Source organism: Nuphar pumila, chromosome 5, assembly GCF_984573655.1.
Source record: "Nuphar pumila chromosome 5, dmNupPumi1.hap1.1, whole genome shotgun sequence".
Lineage (NCBI taxonomy): Eukaryota > Viridiplantae > Streptophyta > Magnoliopsida > Nymphaeales > Nymphaeaceae > Nuphar > Nuphar pumila.
The window spans coordinates 34,197,409-34,213,008 of NC_143253.1; the positions used below are offsets into that span (position 1 = coordinate 34,197,409).

Genomic DNA, 15,600 nt, shown 5'->3' on the forward strand with positions numbered 1-15,600 from the left:
GGAAAACTTCTACATCCTTTTCACTTTCAAACGTAGCCTAAGTGGTATTACCTCAAAACTGTTACCATGTTCGAGACCTTTCTGCGAATCAGTCCCTCGTAAACGAATCCATCAAACCTCTAAAATACAAATGTTGGATAAATCCATTTTCTACTTTTAGAAAACTCTAGGTGGATATTGGTCATTCACCTGCTCAATATCAATAGTGGCTTATTTCTAGGTGACGAACCTATCCTTTGCAGCAAGCAACATTATCCTTGTAATTGCCTACAAGGCTCCTCTCATTTGGTAGGAACGACTTATGAATGTCACCAAATTGAAGGGATATCATGAGTTCGAAGCCCACAGTATGCATCCCTTGCCGCAAGGCAGAAGATGTATGTGCGGTGCGGTGGGCAAGGGGAACATGAGATTTTTACACCAATGAATTTGCGAGCAAGTGAGGTGGTTTTCCTCGATTATCCAAAAAAAAAAACTTTATCCTGGGAACTCTTGCCATTCATGAAGTTGTGATCTCCTGAGCATGATAAATAAAAATGAGAAGGGGATCAGGTCAGAGGTGATTGGGCACTCCTGGGTGTCATGTTGAGATGAAAGTCGTTCAAAACCCATCATTGGAACACATAGCAAGCCAGTTAGGGTGAGACCCATTTCCCCGCCCAAGTGTTTGTTTCATATGAAAATAACTTACTTTCCTGTGAAACAAATGGAAGAAAAATGAGACATCAGAAGACCTGCATTTCCGCTTGACATGGAAATGCAGGTTTCCCCTGCCAAACATAAGTCTAAATTAGTTGAAGCCCATAACCACACAGGCATTGTACGAACTAAAAACCATGGTCAACTACTCATCATCCATCTCCCAAATCAAAAGATTCACTCGTCTACAAAATCCTCCATGCTTAAAGGATGCATTAAACATGTTCACACATCTAAATTTTTCTCTTATCAAGGGGACAAGACATGCATGATGTAGCATTAGTTCACCATGGTTTGGCTTCCCATAACAAGCATGGGCAAGGCATGCACATTTGGCCACTCTGTGAGTACAGCATATTTCAACATGCACTTAACAGAAAGAGAATTAATCAAAAGAAGCTATTTATATATAAATATATGTTCATGTCCGGATTCAGTAAACCAAGGGAATGTGGTTAAACTGGATAATCACGAGGCTAATTACTCGTGGTAAGGAAAAGAATAAACAAACGATGAAAGTGACAATGACTATTGAACATGATAAAATCGACTCTGCCACCAAAACTTAAGTGCGTCATGTAATCATAGTTGATGAGTCTGGCCATGGCTGAGAGATCTAGTCTGGTCATGGCTGAGAGATCTTAAGATCTAGGCCAATATCCATGCCGTTGTAGGCGATTGGTGCATACATCCACAGATCATCAGAGCTCAGAAGCTGTCAAAATGATTAGAGGATTAGAAAAGGATAATCAGAAACTTAACCACCAAAATGAAGGAAGAAAACACTAACAAAAAATAAACAGTATTTGGACACATGCAATACACAGTGAGATTTAGGCTCTGATTGGAGACTTGAATCGAAGGTGTGTTGCCATTCCCCCGGTGCTCTCATGTTCTCTTGCTGTTTGGGAGCAGCGGTATTGCTAAAATACTGCATTGGGAATAGAGTTGGCAGCCCCAACACCACATTTCAACACCATTCACAATAGGATGTTTTTGGCAACTCCATCCTCAACACCATATTTTAACCCATGGAAATGGTGTTTCCATCTGAATGCAAGGATTCCAAACAGAGCCTTAAACAAATCCAGCACAGGAGAAAGGGAAAGAATATCACACATCACTACTAAGTACTAACACACCCTCTCTCTCTCTCCACACACACACATTCATATTCGGGTTTTTTCACTTCTCTTTTAATACCTTGATTTGGAGTTGCAGAAACTTTACATATTGAACAGCTTCTTCAAGCATTGTGCTGATGTCAACCTATTGTTTTCGTATGGAATGGAAATTAGAGAATAGTTGAAAGATAAAATACATACTTTCCTATTTATTGTGAATGCTAAATTGCATATACCAGCAGGCATTATAGCTTAACGATGTGAAATTTAACAAACAAGACAGAAGAAAGAGAAAAGAAGGAACAGAGCAATACTTTGGTGCCGTTTGGAACCAAGTTCTGCAATATCCTCAAGCGTTCATTTATTCTCTCTCTCCTTTTCTGCAAACAATCATACAGCTGCCATAATTATACCATCAATTTATATAGTTCCCTCTGTAAAAAGATAAACATTCTACTAAACCAAGTTATATTTTGTCAAGACTTGATGGAGAGACTAATTACTTCAGGAGCTGGGATATGCAAATAGCTGAATATTTAGGCCCAGCCACTACTAGAACAATAAATGAAAATGGGTCAGCATCCTCACCACTGTAGTATCTGTCGTGGCTGAGGCATTAGCTATGTGCAATCACTATATAAACTTCTGGCTTTTCTTTCGAAAGAAAACAGAATTACGACAAGGTATGGAAGAATGTGCTCACCCTTGCATAAAGGCTTTGAGGATCAGTAGCAGACCCTCTTCCTGCTCGGGTTTTTCCACTCAAAGCAGAGCTTGAAGTTGTCCCATTCTTCTCTTGGGACACAATTGAGTCATCCTCCGAGGTGTTACCGCTTGGGCATTGCATGTTCGGAGAAGCATTGTCATGTCCAGCATTTTTAACTTTGTGGCTCTTCTTGAGTTGGGTATTCTTCCCCCCACTCTGAGACTGTCACCAAATTGGATTAGATTTTTTTTTTTTTGAAAGGAAGGCTGGGGTTAGGCAGACCAGTTATTATTCAATCGTACCACTGGGATTTTGAACCTGCAACGTCCCACTACAGGAAGACGTGCACTGACAGCTCCTACCAACCATGTGGAGCCCCCATTGGTCCAAATTGGATTAGATTAGTTAACAGAAACTAGCCAATTGGGTTCAACAGAATAAGTAAAAGTAGCAGCCAATACTCACATCACCCAAGTTGCGAGCTTTTTTCTTTGGATCATCACAGGAACTAGTGGCCAAACCACTAGTGCCATCATCCAGCAGCTGTGGTTTTCTTTTGGATACTAAATTTTTATCTGATAGATGGATTGACTCGAGTGGTTTCATAGCTCCAAGCTCTCCAGAGTCATCATTGCTAACCATGTCGTTACTGTATATTGCATCACCCCATGGATTCTGCTGACCAGCATGAAGAAATCGACTGGCTCTTTGGTCATGCATCATGTAATAACCAGAGAAGTCCTTTGAAGTATTTGAATAAATATCATGATCCTGAGTGGGTGCACTCTGTGGCCAGTAATATAGGCTCGAGTTTGCAGAATCTGAACCAAAATAAACACTAGAATCCAGGGAATCTTCACCTTCCACCATGTTCAGTGCTTCTTGATCATAAGACCAAAATGACACAGTCTGATCATTAGAAATGGAGTAGCTAGTGAGAAGTTGGGACATCATCAATGCCTCATTAGCAGAGACAGATCCAGAGATTGGATACTCATGCTGAACTGAATTGGCAGCGCCATTAGAGCTCCACATGAGTTCAGACATTTTTGTAGCAGGCTCCATGTTATGTTCTGAATAAAGGGTTGGAACTGGAGAGTATGCTCAAGAGCCTGGTGATGCTTGAGGGTTAGGAATGAGAAAACGAGACCTCTTTATATCAGCAGCTTGAGAGAATGTTTCTGGTGAGGAATTTGACTTCATTTTTTTAACAATATTAGCATTCTATGAACCAAAGCTGGTGTGAATTGCTATTACTAATGAGTTCATTGTGGGGCCATCTTTCCAGACAACTCAGAGATGCGCCAATTAAGGGAATTAATGGATAAAAGATTGTCGATAATAAAAACATGTTTGCCTCATTGGAGTCCCTGCCCCCTTTCAGGACTTTAATAGTCAAAGACAGGCAAGGGATTAACTAGATGGGCTCTCTTCTTCTAAGTAGCAAAAAGGATCCATAAGTAATGATACCAAGGAAATCATCTGTTTAGTGCTGCCTCCTACCATAAGTTTATTCTAAGGCAACTAATCAGACACCACAAGTCTAAAGCATCTGATTATAATCTGAAATTATGTTTGACGAATAAATACCATGACCAATTGTTGCAACTAAATGCACTTGGAAATTAGAAGTCATTAGCGGGACTGGAGCTTAGATAGAACATCTCAGAAATTAAGCTCCAATATTTCAAACATATCAGAGGAAATGACAGAGATATCCAAGTTATATCGAGAGTTAGCCCATACATTAGATTAATAATATTCTTTCAGGTCCAGTCATTAAATCAAATTCACATAGGATAAACATATCCATTCCTGAGACCCAACTTTGAAACATCCAATTAAAATTTCATAGTTATACATGAAGAAAACACTACAGTCACTGACCATCCAGCATGAGGCATGAAGCACCATCTGAAAGTCATCATTAGAAACTAAGGAATTCTTGCAGAACACTGGACAAATCAAGTTCCAATATTAAATGAATCAAAGAAAGTAAAACAGAATGATAAAAGGTTAAATAACAAAGATGGCCAAACATCGATGAATGAGGAATTCAGTCAATGTTAACAAAGCCCCATTATCCTACAATATGATCAAAATGATGCTGCTTCAAACCCAACCAGTTCATCTTTCTGGTGCAATCATTTGGGTTCCAATCAGGGATTAAAATTCAGAGCGTGAACCATGGTAACTAATCATCCCATTGCAGGAAAAAATAGCAATTTAAACACACTATAGGAGCTAAAGAATCTGTAGGTAGTACTAAACTAATCAAGGCAGCTGTAATATTAAAATGCAATAGAGACCTTATACAAAGATTTATGATAACATTACCCTAAATCGAACGCTAAAGTCCTATAATGAGTCAGAAAACATTATCAATTAAAATGTATTACAAATCTCAGACAAATTTCCAATAACATTACCGTAAATCGAATGCTAAAGTCCTAGTAGTGAGTTAGAAAACATTATCAAAAGAGTATTCCCAGACGTGGGACCATGTTGTAGAACAAAAGTCAATACCTTATACACTGGTACCAGTTTATGTGCAAAAGATACTATTGGTATAAAGCATAAGTTTCAATCTGAGTTTGAAACAAGCACAAAAAAATAAGGATGACTAAGCCCCACATCAATAGACAATTAGTGAAATATTTGCTAGTATATATTAGTGTTAAACTAGGGAAGGCAAAACCTACCACCTGAGGCACAATTAAGAATTCAAAACTGACTGATATGAAAATTCAAAGATAATTAATTTTGATCAGAGAACACAGATAGGATATTAGACAATGCGCTCCAATTTTAAAACTAGTCATTGTTATGGGGTAATGATTGACGGAAACCCAAATGATATTAGAGGGACAAATTCTAATAGAAACTGAATAATGACAGAAGGTAAACAATGAGGGAATTTTATAAGGAGACAGAGAAGGGTCACATTATAAAAATTTAGAGTTTGTAACAACGTGGGGAAGTCACTTGAATATTCAAATCAAAAGAATTTTGAGGGTTAAAGATCATCAGCATCGTCGGGTTTGTTTTATAATTGGAAGGATTTGAAGAAACGGGCGGCATGACCGCCGACAATGGCTATTGTCCCTCAACATTCGAAACCCTTGCTTAGTGGTATTCATACGCAAGAGAAATAAATCCAATGTATCACACAAATTCAAAAGAGAAAAGATGGAAAAATAAACATTTATACAGAAGTATATGTGTCTCTTCATCACTGTCTTAAAATGTACAAATAAAACTAAGAATAACAGCATGTTAACTACCAAACAAGCAGAAAGATCACACACATTTAGGAGGGGAGAAAAAGAATATTGCGAAAGAAAACCTAATAAAATCACACTTTACCATTTCACAAAACTCCAATAAAGATCCAATTGATGGAGCAAAGAACCCCTAGAAAGAAACCAATTTCATATTTTTGCGAATTAATTACCCTAATAATCAAATTTTCTTAAAGCCAAATGAAAACCATTCAGCAACTTCTTCAGTCAATCCAATAGTAAGAAACTGTTTCTGTAGACCTTGCAAATGCAGATTTGCCATTTCTCTAGAGCCTAAAAAACCATTTGATGGCCTTCCTAATCAACCTAGGGAACCCCCCTTAGCAATTTCTCCTTTAAACAAAGAAAGAAACCAATTGCCATTAACCTTAATTTTCATATTATATAATTTTAAAAAAGCCACTAAAATTTAGTCATCCAAAATACTTTTTTTTTTTGCCTCTTGATCAACCTCATGCAACTCAAAAAGAAGGAACAAAATTAATTATCGGATATGCTACCCCACACATCATACACCGAGCAGAAGGAGAAGAACAATATCAAAATATTCACAGAAAAGCAATATAAAATTGCCATCAGAAAAAAAAACTCCAAAAAATAAAAGAGCCCCATCTTTTTCTTTTTTGGTGCCTTCACGAAGCAATAAGTCTTCGTCGATTCTCTTCTCCCCCAAAATTTGTATCACCTTGCCGGCCTGCACGACGTAATTAGAGGGCTCACCCCTTTTATTTTTTCTCCCTTTCAAAAAGTTTCCTCTGTCTAATCTCTCTCATTCTCTCACTAAGTTTCTTGTGTCTGATCTCTTTCTCTCTCTAAGTTTCTCTCCAAAAGCTCTCTCTCTCTCTCTCTTTCTCTTGGTGATTAAAAATTACAAAGGTCATTCAAATTCAATGGGCGCCAACCAGCCCAACACGTCCACTCTTCGATCAGTTTAAAAACCACAAGAAAAAATTCGCTGATTAGTTTTATCATTTTATATGGTGAAAAGATCCAGATCCAACCCACTTCCAAAGATATCTCCCAAAAATGGTGTTCAATGTTGTCAATCAACGATTCATGTGCTGGCATAGGCTTTGAACCTGCCCCCATTTAGGCTATTTGCTCAATCCTGGCTGACCAAATGACCAATGGTGGGGGAAACTTGAGATCATGCGGTCGTGTTTGGAGAATATGACCAAGACTTCAAGCTCCCAAAACAGAGCCTAAAAGCCTAAAGATCAGTGAAATGGGATGTTTGAGATTATGAAATATTAACTCGATTTCAGTGGATAAGTTAGAGATCATGAAGTTGGTCACGTTTAATGCGGTGCCAAAAGAGCAGCCCAATGCAGTAGTTGTGTACTTGTGCTCTGGAGCCTCAAGATGGTCCTAGTTAGATTATGGTCCATGCTTGATGAAAGGAAGGCTGACGTTGAGTGTAGTCATGCAAAAACGTGATGAGCTACTCGTGACTCGACTAATGTTTGGCTCTTACTCGTTCAAATTCATGAAACAGGCCCAGCAAGTCGAACATGAACAAGTGTTTGGCTTGGCTAAGCTTGTTAATTAGTACTAAATATATTTTGCATATACTCATAAAGTTTAAACGTTGAAATGTTTAGCTTGCAAGATAGACCAGAGTTCAAATTCTATTGCTTAGAGCTTTGAAACAATGCATTTATTTACTATATGAGCTAGTTCAAGCTTGGCTAAGCACATTTAAAGTCGATTTCTATTAGTTTTAGTATTAAAAAATGTATTTCTTTCCGTAAACAAACATTTAGCTTGGGCCTACCGTGAGCTCAAGCTTGGCTTGACTAGCTACAAGAACAAGCCTAGCTTGAACACTCTTTGTACACTTATGGCACCAACCTTCCAAATATACTTGCTTCTTTTCTCAAGGGTGCTTGTACTTATAGTAAATTGTTCAGAAAATGACCGTACTGTATGGCAAAAATGATGCATTTCTTAAAATGCCTCATAATTTATCAAATTTGTCGAATGGATAATTTCGTAGGTTTTTAATTTTTTCTTGTCACTTTTACTCCTTGCATGTGCAAATTTTTTATTTTCGCACATTATGATGCTAAAATAATACACCCACAAAACTTATTAACAAAATCGCATATGAGGTCACAAAATTTTAAAAAATATTATGAAATTTTAAACAATTTGTGAAACTCGTCATGAGTTTCACCAAAAACCTGCAAAAATCATAAAATTTGCAAAAGTACACTAATTGGGAAATTGTTGATGATCATCGCATGAACTATTGTGAAAGTTCGATATTGAGAATTCTCTTATTTGAATGGCACTTGTATTGCGAAATTCCGTTCCATATGAATGTGCATTTTGATTTTTTTTCTTTTTCTCGTTTGTATTTGAAAAGTGTGGTAACTTCAATCCTCCTGCCTCTAGAACCCCAACTCTTTCGGTCATTCTCGTGAAAGTTGCTTTTACCACCTCATGCAAGGTTGTAGTATTTTTTTCCACCACTTCTTTGGTTAGCTATTAAGGTGACTTTCATACAATGTAACTATTATTTTGTTGTTGTTTTTTTATAACATAATTTTCTCTTCTTTTTGTTTGGTTGTTTCTGTGAATTTATTACGTATGTTTTGTTGTTGTGGATGTTACTCCTATTTAAACATGTAATTCTTGTTGCCGAATTTATTATTTAGGGTTTATGATCTTTAGAGATTTTTGCATATAATATCTAATGTTTTGTTGTTGTTTTTTCTTTACAATGTTCATGGTTTTCTTCTTTTTGTTTGGTTGTTGTTGTAGACTTATTATGTATGTTTCGTTGTTTAGGGTTTACGATGTTTATGGATTTTTGCATACAGCTACTTATAAAAGTCTACACCAATATGCATTATGTAATTTGCCTTTCAATAACATGTTTCCATCATAGAGTTTTGTCAACAATTCTTTCTATCTGTGCATTTTGCTTTCTAGTTCATAGTTTCTTGAATGCATCAAACTTAGTTGTACCTAAGAAAACTATGCTTGTCCATAATTTAGGTTGTGATTGTGAGTTAAAAGCACTTAGTGTCAAATATTGCATGATTATGTGGTAATTTCTTCAATTGATGCATCATTTCTAAAGAACATGTACGTCTTCTAGCCATTAGAACATGGAAGTCTTTAATTCACAAATCTACATGGAAAGGTTAAGCATGATTCTGATCTTTTTATTTTTAAATCATAGGTAAATCGTGATGTCTAAACGTGGTGTAAGCAAAGAAGTCAACAACCAGTCACCCTTCACAATTATAGTGGCTGAGAATTTAGAGGACTAGCCAAAATATAATGAAGTGCTACTAGTTTTCAAAAAAACTTTTTTTGTTAGTGAACTAAGTATATTACAAGTTTTTTAAGTGTGCCTGGTCATATGTAGATTCTTTTAAAAATAACATGAATGTATTTACCTATTTGATGCAGTACCTATAATGATTCATATTTAGACTTAATAGTTTTCACAGGCAAAAAATAGTAGAAGGACATGCTCTACCGAAAACTATTTACATGATCTTGTACTTCTCTGTGAATCTATAAAGCAATATTTCTTTTGATAGAAACTAATTGACATTGAAATTCATAGCAAATGCTTGTAACTCTCCTACATCGAGATGGGTCGCATGCATGGTTGGAGCCTGGCTATTTGCTATATTTGTTCTATGAATGTGACAATGTGTACACTTATATAACATAAAATTCAAATTGCATAACTACCTTAAAATAAATTTATGTTGCAGATCTTGATTCTTGTCAACTAGGGCAATTATCACTGATTTTTTGGGAGATGAATATGGAATCGAAGGAGTTAAGGTTATATAATTTGATGGAGAGTAACAAACTTACTGGTAGTAATGCCATAGAGATGGTACATGATGTTATTACCTATTTTATATTATGTTTCTTTTGTTCAAGTACTCATTTAGTTTAATGTTGTATCGCATGTTCATTTTTTTGATTGATTGATTGGTTGCGATATTTATTTAGAATGATTAGCTACTGTTGTGCAAGACATTCCTAAGTGATCAAATTGATAATTACTTTTGTATATGTTTGATAACTAATTTTGTAAATGTTTGTTAACTTGGTATATGAATGTTACAAATTGTGGAATATATGTTCTTTTGTATATACAATACTTAAGATTAGGCAAACCATTAAATTTTACATAGGTACACCATGTTCATGTTTTGTTTCTTTTTTTTGTTATATATGTTGCATGTTACTAAGTGACATTTTTTCAGGTTAATGTAACTATATTTTGGCATTGATTAATAAAGGTCTATAAATGTGAAAGGAAGATTATCTATAAGGAGTGAAAGAAAAAAAAGACCAAGCTTGCGGCAATAAAAACTAATAAAGAATCAAAGATGAAGGATACCCTTGCCCTTGAGGATGTAGAGATAACATTGGATAATGAGGTGCCAGATGGCGATAAGAGTTTATAGGAGCTATGGGCAGTCATGGTTGACATAACGAAGCAACAAATCAATGATCCTCTTTTTTTGTGTTTTTGTTATGTACATTAATTGATTAATTAAAACTTTATATATTATTAAAGTTTGAATTTTGTTATGTACATTAATTAATAAATGTGTGTTATGTACATTCATTAATTAATTGAAGTTGTTTGAGTCTTATTTTTAGAGGAAGATGAATTATTTATATAACAAAAAATGAAGTTGTTTGAGTTTTGTTTTTTGAGGAGGATGAATTGTATATATAATATGGGAATGAAGTTGTTTGAGTCTTGTTTTTGGAGGACGATGAATTGTATATATAATAGAGAATGAAGTTGTTTAAATCTTGTAGGTTATTGGATATGTGTTGTTTTTGTTTAATATATGAAAAATACGAAATGAACATGTGTTTGTAATTGGTGAATTTTTGCACCAGAAAGAAATTTTGTAAGGTGCATGCAAATTTTCATTCATTTTTTTAAATGAGAAAGTAAATTTGCAAGGTAGTTATGATTTTTTGTTCATTTTTTATTTAAACAAGAATAAACAAAAAAATTGTATATACCTTGCGAATTTACTTTCTCATTTAAAAATAAATGAATGAAAACTCGCATGCACCTTGTGAAATTCTTTTTAAGTGTGAAAATTCACTAGTTACAAACACATGTTTATTCTATGTTTTTTCACACATTATACACAAATTATTCTCATAAACAAATTAATCACTTGTTACAAAAATAACATATATCTGATGACTTACTTTATAAACAACATGTATATACACAATTCATCCTCCTTAGAAAACAAGACCCAAATAACTTTAATTAATTAATGCATATAAAAAAATTCAACTTTGTTCATAAACAAGTTTAATTAATCAATGTACACAAAAATTTTTAATAATATATAAAGTTTAATTAATGTGCACATTAAAGATAAGAGCACCTTGAGAGATAAGCATATTCCTTAAACGGGCATTTTCTTCTCTTAAACAGGCATTTTTTACATCCACTCTGATAGCACTTGTTGTAGCCCAACTTTCTCCTCGACATGGACCTTATCTCTCTCTTCATCCCTTATACATCAGTCATGGATTCTCTATTGATGTCTTTTACACCATCATACCAGTCTCAATTTGTATTTAAACAAAGTGGGGTAATCCTTCATTTTGCCATAGATTTTTTTACTAACCACTCAAGGGCGACAGGTGTTGAGAAACTCTGTTTTGATGTCACATAATATAATACACTATCTCATTTGATTTTATATGATATGATAATATGTCCTCTTGAAAAATGTTATATTATGACTGAATATGTTTTGCCATGAATCTAACGAGTATTTGATGCAAGGATATCTCACCCAATAAGGATGGAGACTTCCTGTTCAAGTACAAATATGGTGCAATCATACTCCTTGAAGAAAAAGCTTGATGAGCCATGCATTCCTAAAGGTCAAATGAAGAGATCGACTACCTCAAGTTGAAGACTTCTTTCTTCTTTAGAGTCATATGTAACAGAACCTTCAGGAACTTGCATATTGCATATTGCATATTACATACTCATTCATAAACACTATATCATCAAAGTATACGATAGTTTCAAAAAGCTCCTTTTTGAAAACTAATAATTGTACCTTCTTACAACCTTTTATGAAAAAGATATTTTGTCATGTAATAATTGTACCTTCTTACAACCTTTTATGAAAAAGACATTTTGTCATATAATAATTGTACCTTATACTATATACAAGACAACATGAAAAAAGGAATGTAGGAAAAAGACAAAAACATAAAATCGGCTACATGGAGAAAACAAATATAATATGTTTTTTAAAAGACTCTAGTTACCTTCTTTAAAGAAATATTTCTAATACAAGAAGAAGACAAAAACATAAATCGGCTACACAAAAGAAAAACAAATATAATATGTTTTTGAAAAGACTTTAGTTACCTTCTTTAAAGAAATGTTTTTTAATATAAGAAGAAGACAAAAACATAAATCGGCTACACAAAAGAAAAACAAATAAAATATGTTTTGAAAGGACTCTAGTTACCTTTTTTACAAAACCATAGAATGTCGACTTACTTGAAGTCATCATTCTCTTTACAAAGCATTAAATACCTCCTGTAACAAATCCTTGTTAAAATCCTTCTCAAAGAATGTCGACCTTCTTTTGGTCCTAATTCTCTCTGGAGACTTTGAAAAACACAACATAAAGAAAACACTTGACATGACTATGTACAAATAAATATCTCAAAACACTCATAGTACTTACACTCATTTAAAGCAAAGAAGTACTAATGTACCTCAAATCATTAATTAAAATAAAGACAAAACTACAACCCAACGTTCAATGTACTATTGTAAGAAATAGACTTTTTACATAAAATATGTATTACCTAAAATATTACAACGACTAGTGTACCCTCTATTTCACTTTTATGGAAAAAGGCATTCTCGAACTTCTCTAAAAGATGTTTTTGAAATGACATAACATTTCACATTTCAAAAAGTTACAATTCCAAAATGTAACGACTACTTTTTAAAAGCTATATAAACACACTCAAATAAACTATTCAAACAATGGAATAGAATAGACGTGTGAGCTTACAACGAGAAAAATTTCTATTAGATATTTGAAAAGAGAGCCTTGAAAAAGAAAGAGAAAAAGGAAAGAAAGAAAAAGAGAAAAAGTCAAGTCCAGCTCTTTCACAAAGAGTATCCTCTGAGTGACAAACAGAACATTCTGAGAATCCTTCATTCGTGCATTCATATCATTCTGAAGGTTCTATAATAAGTATTGTAACTCTGTTATTCACTGTATTCCTTCTTTGTTGAAAGAAGTAGACCTCTGAGAAAGAGGGTGTTGTCCTTCTCTGGTGTGAGAAGACCTCTGTGAAAGAGGGTGTTGTCCTTCTCTGGTGTGAGAAGAAGACCTCTGTGAAAGAGGGTGTTGTCCTTCTCTGGTGTGAGAAGAAGACCTCTGTGGAAGAGGGTGTGCCCCTTCTCTGTTGAGAGAAGAAGACCTCTGAGGAAGAGGGTGTTGTACTATTTATCCGGTGACTCGGATGTTATAGTGGAAAGCTCAAGTGGTTTGCTTGGGGACTGGATATAGGTCTGGATACTGACCGAACCATTATAAATTCTGTGTTTTATGTGTTGTGCCTTATTGCTTAATTATTTTATTTTATTGATCTTTATCAAATTTCACTATTCACCCCCCCTCTAGTGGAATTTCATTTGGTATCAGAGCAGATTTGCTGGTTTCGACGTAACAAGTCTTCCAGCACAAATGGCATCTACCTCCTATGCTCGTGATATTGAAGGTCAACACGCATCTCGTCCACCTTTCTTCAATGGCTCCAACTATGGATACTGGAAGTGCAGAATGGCTATATTTCTCAAATCCATAGATTTTGCTGTATGGAAAATTGTTGAGCATCCATACACATCTCCATCCGCAGACTATAGCTTATGGTCTGATGAAGAAAAGAAAATGGCAAACCTAAATGCAAAGGCTATGAATGCCTTATATTGTGCCATTGATCAAAACGAATTCAATAGAATATCTATATGTGAATCTGCATATGATATTTGGCATTCTTTGGAAGTGATTCATGAAGGAACCAACAAAGTGAAAGAAGCCAAAATTTCATCTCTTGTTAGAAAATATCAGTTGTTCAAAATGAACAAAGATGAACCCATCACAGAGATGTTTACCAGATTCACCAACATCACCAACGATCTGAAATCACTGGGTGTAACATATTCCCAGACTGAAAAGGTGAAGAAAATCTTGAGATCTCTCACAACTGATTAGGAGAAAAAGACTACTGCTATTGAAGAAGCTCAAGATTTATCTAAGCTTACTTTGGATGACTTAATAGGCAATCTTATGGCCTATGAAGTCCACATGAAAGAAAGAAGGGAAAAAGAGCAACCAGTAAAGAAAACTCTAGCTCTCCCAGCCCTATCTGAGAATGAAGACTCAGATAAAGAATCAGAAATTGCGCTACTTACCAAAAAATTCCAGCGCTTCATGAGAAGGAACCGGCTTCCAAACTGGCACAAGGAAAGAAAAGATCCTAAAGAAGATCCCATGTGCTTTCAGTGTAATAAGCCAGGCCACTTAAGACGTGATTGTCCCCTTCTCAAAAGAAAGTCCAAGACTGAGGAACCAAAGAAGAGGTTCTTCAAGAAAAAGGCTCTGCATGCTCAATGGGATGATTCAGAACCATCCACTAGTGAAGAGTCAAGTGATGATGAAGCTGAAACTGCAAATATGTGCTTCATGGCAAACGAAAGTTCGGTAAGTGAAATCTCTGATTTTTCCTTTGAAGAACTTCTAGATGCTTTTCAAGAACTATTTGAAGAATCTAGAAAATTGAGTTTCAAAAATAAAGATTCAAAATCTGAAAATCTAAAGCTTTCCCAAGAGAATGAAAAACTCAGTAGTAAAAATTCTGAGTTGAAAAAGGAAAATCTTATGCTTATGTCTGAAATTTCTTCTACTAGCTCCAAAACTAAAAATCTGCAAGTAGAAATTTCAGAGCTAAAAGTAAAACTGAGAACCTCATGAAAACGGTTTTCAAGTTTACTAAAGGTAAAGAGAACTTGGATAAACTCTTATCCTCTCAGAAAGTCTCTTTTTACAAGAATGGTATTGGCTACTCTCATTTCAAAAAGCCTTCTTGTATGAATCAAAAGACCACGTTTGTGAAAAGTTCATCTGAACCAAATAAGGTGTATTATAATGATAATCTTTTTAACTCCTCTAAAGATATAGACAAACCCAAATCCAAATGGATATGGGTTCCAAAGTCTAACAAAAAAGGACCCGATTGGGTACCAAAAAGGAGATTTACTTAATGTTTTGCAGGCTCTAAAGAAGAAGAACAGATGGATACTAGATAGTGGATGTTCAAAGCACATGACAGGACATCCAGATCTTTTTGCTGTTCTTCATCATAAAGAAGGAGGAACCGTCACCTTTGGTGATAACAACAAAGGTTTGATAATTGGTATTGGAAATATTGGTAACATAGATAAACCTCTTATCAAAGATGTTCTCCTTGTTAAAGGATTAAAACATAACCTACTTAGTATCAGTCAAATGTGTGACACATGTTATAATGTTAACTTTAATCATGATGCATGCCTCATAGCAGACACCAATGAAAACATCATCTTAAAAGGTATAAGAAAGAATAATATATAGGAACTATACCTAGAAAACATCACAGAACATTGTCTTATAGTTAATAATGACTCTCAACATTTATGGCACTTGAGAATGGGTCATGTAAATTC

At 34.9% G+C, this 15,600-nt stretch overlaps 1 protein-coding gene across 1 annotated transcript; it reads right to left on the reverse strand.

The window, feature by feature from the left end:
- Positions 1–1,106: 1,106 nt before the first annotated feature.
- On the reverse strand, positions 1,107–3,576 carry LOC149837339 (uncharacterized). The gene is made up of 5 exons (XM_090008018.1): positions 2,995–3,576; positions 2,527–2,751; positions 2,138–2,203; positions 1,903–1,968; positions 1,107–1,414 (listed from the first exon to the last, which is right to left on the reverse strand). Exons 1-5 carry the CDS (start codon positions 3,574–3,576, stop codon positions 1,325–1,327), a joined length of 1,029 nt encoding a protein of 342 aa, XP_089864144.1. The 3' UTR covers positions 1,107–1,324.
- Between the last annotated feature and the right edge of the window lie 12,024 nt (positions 3,577–15,600).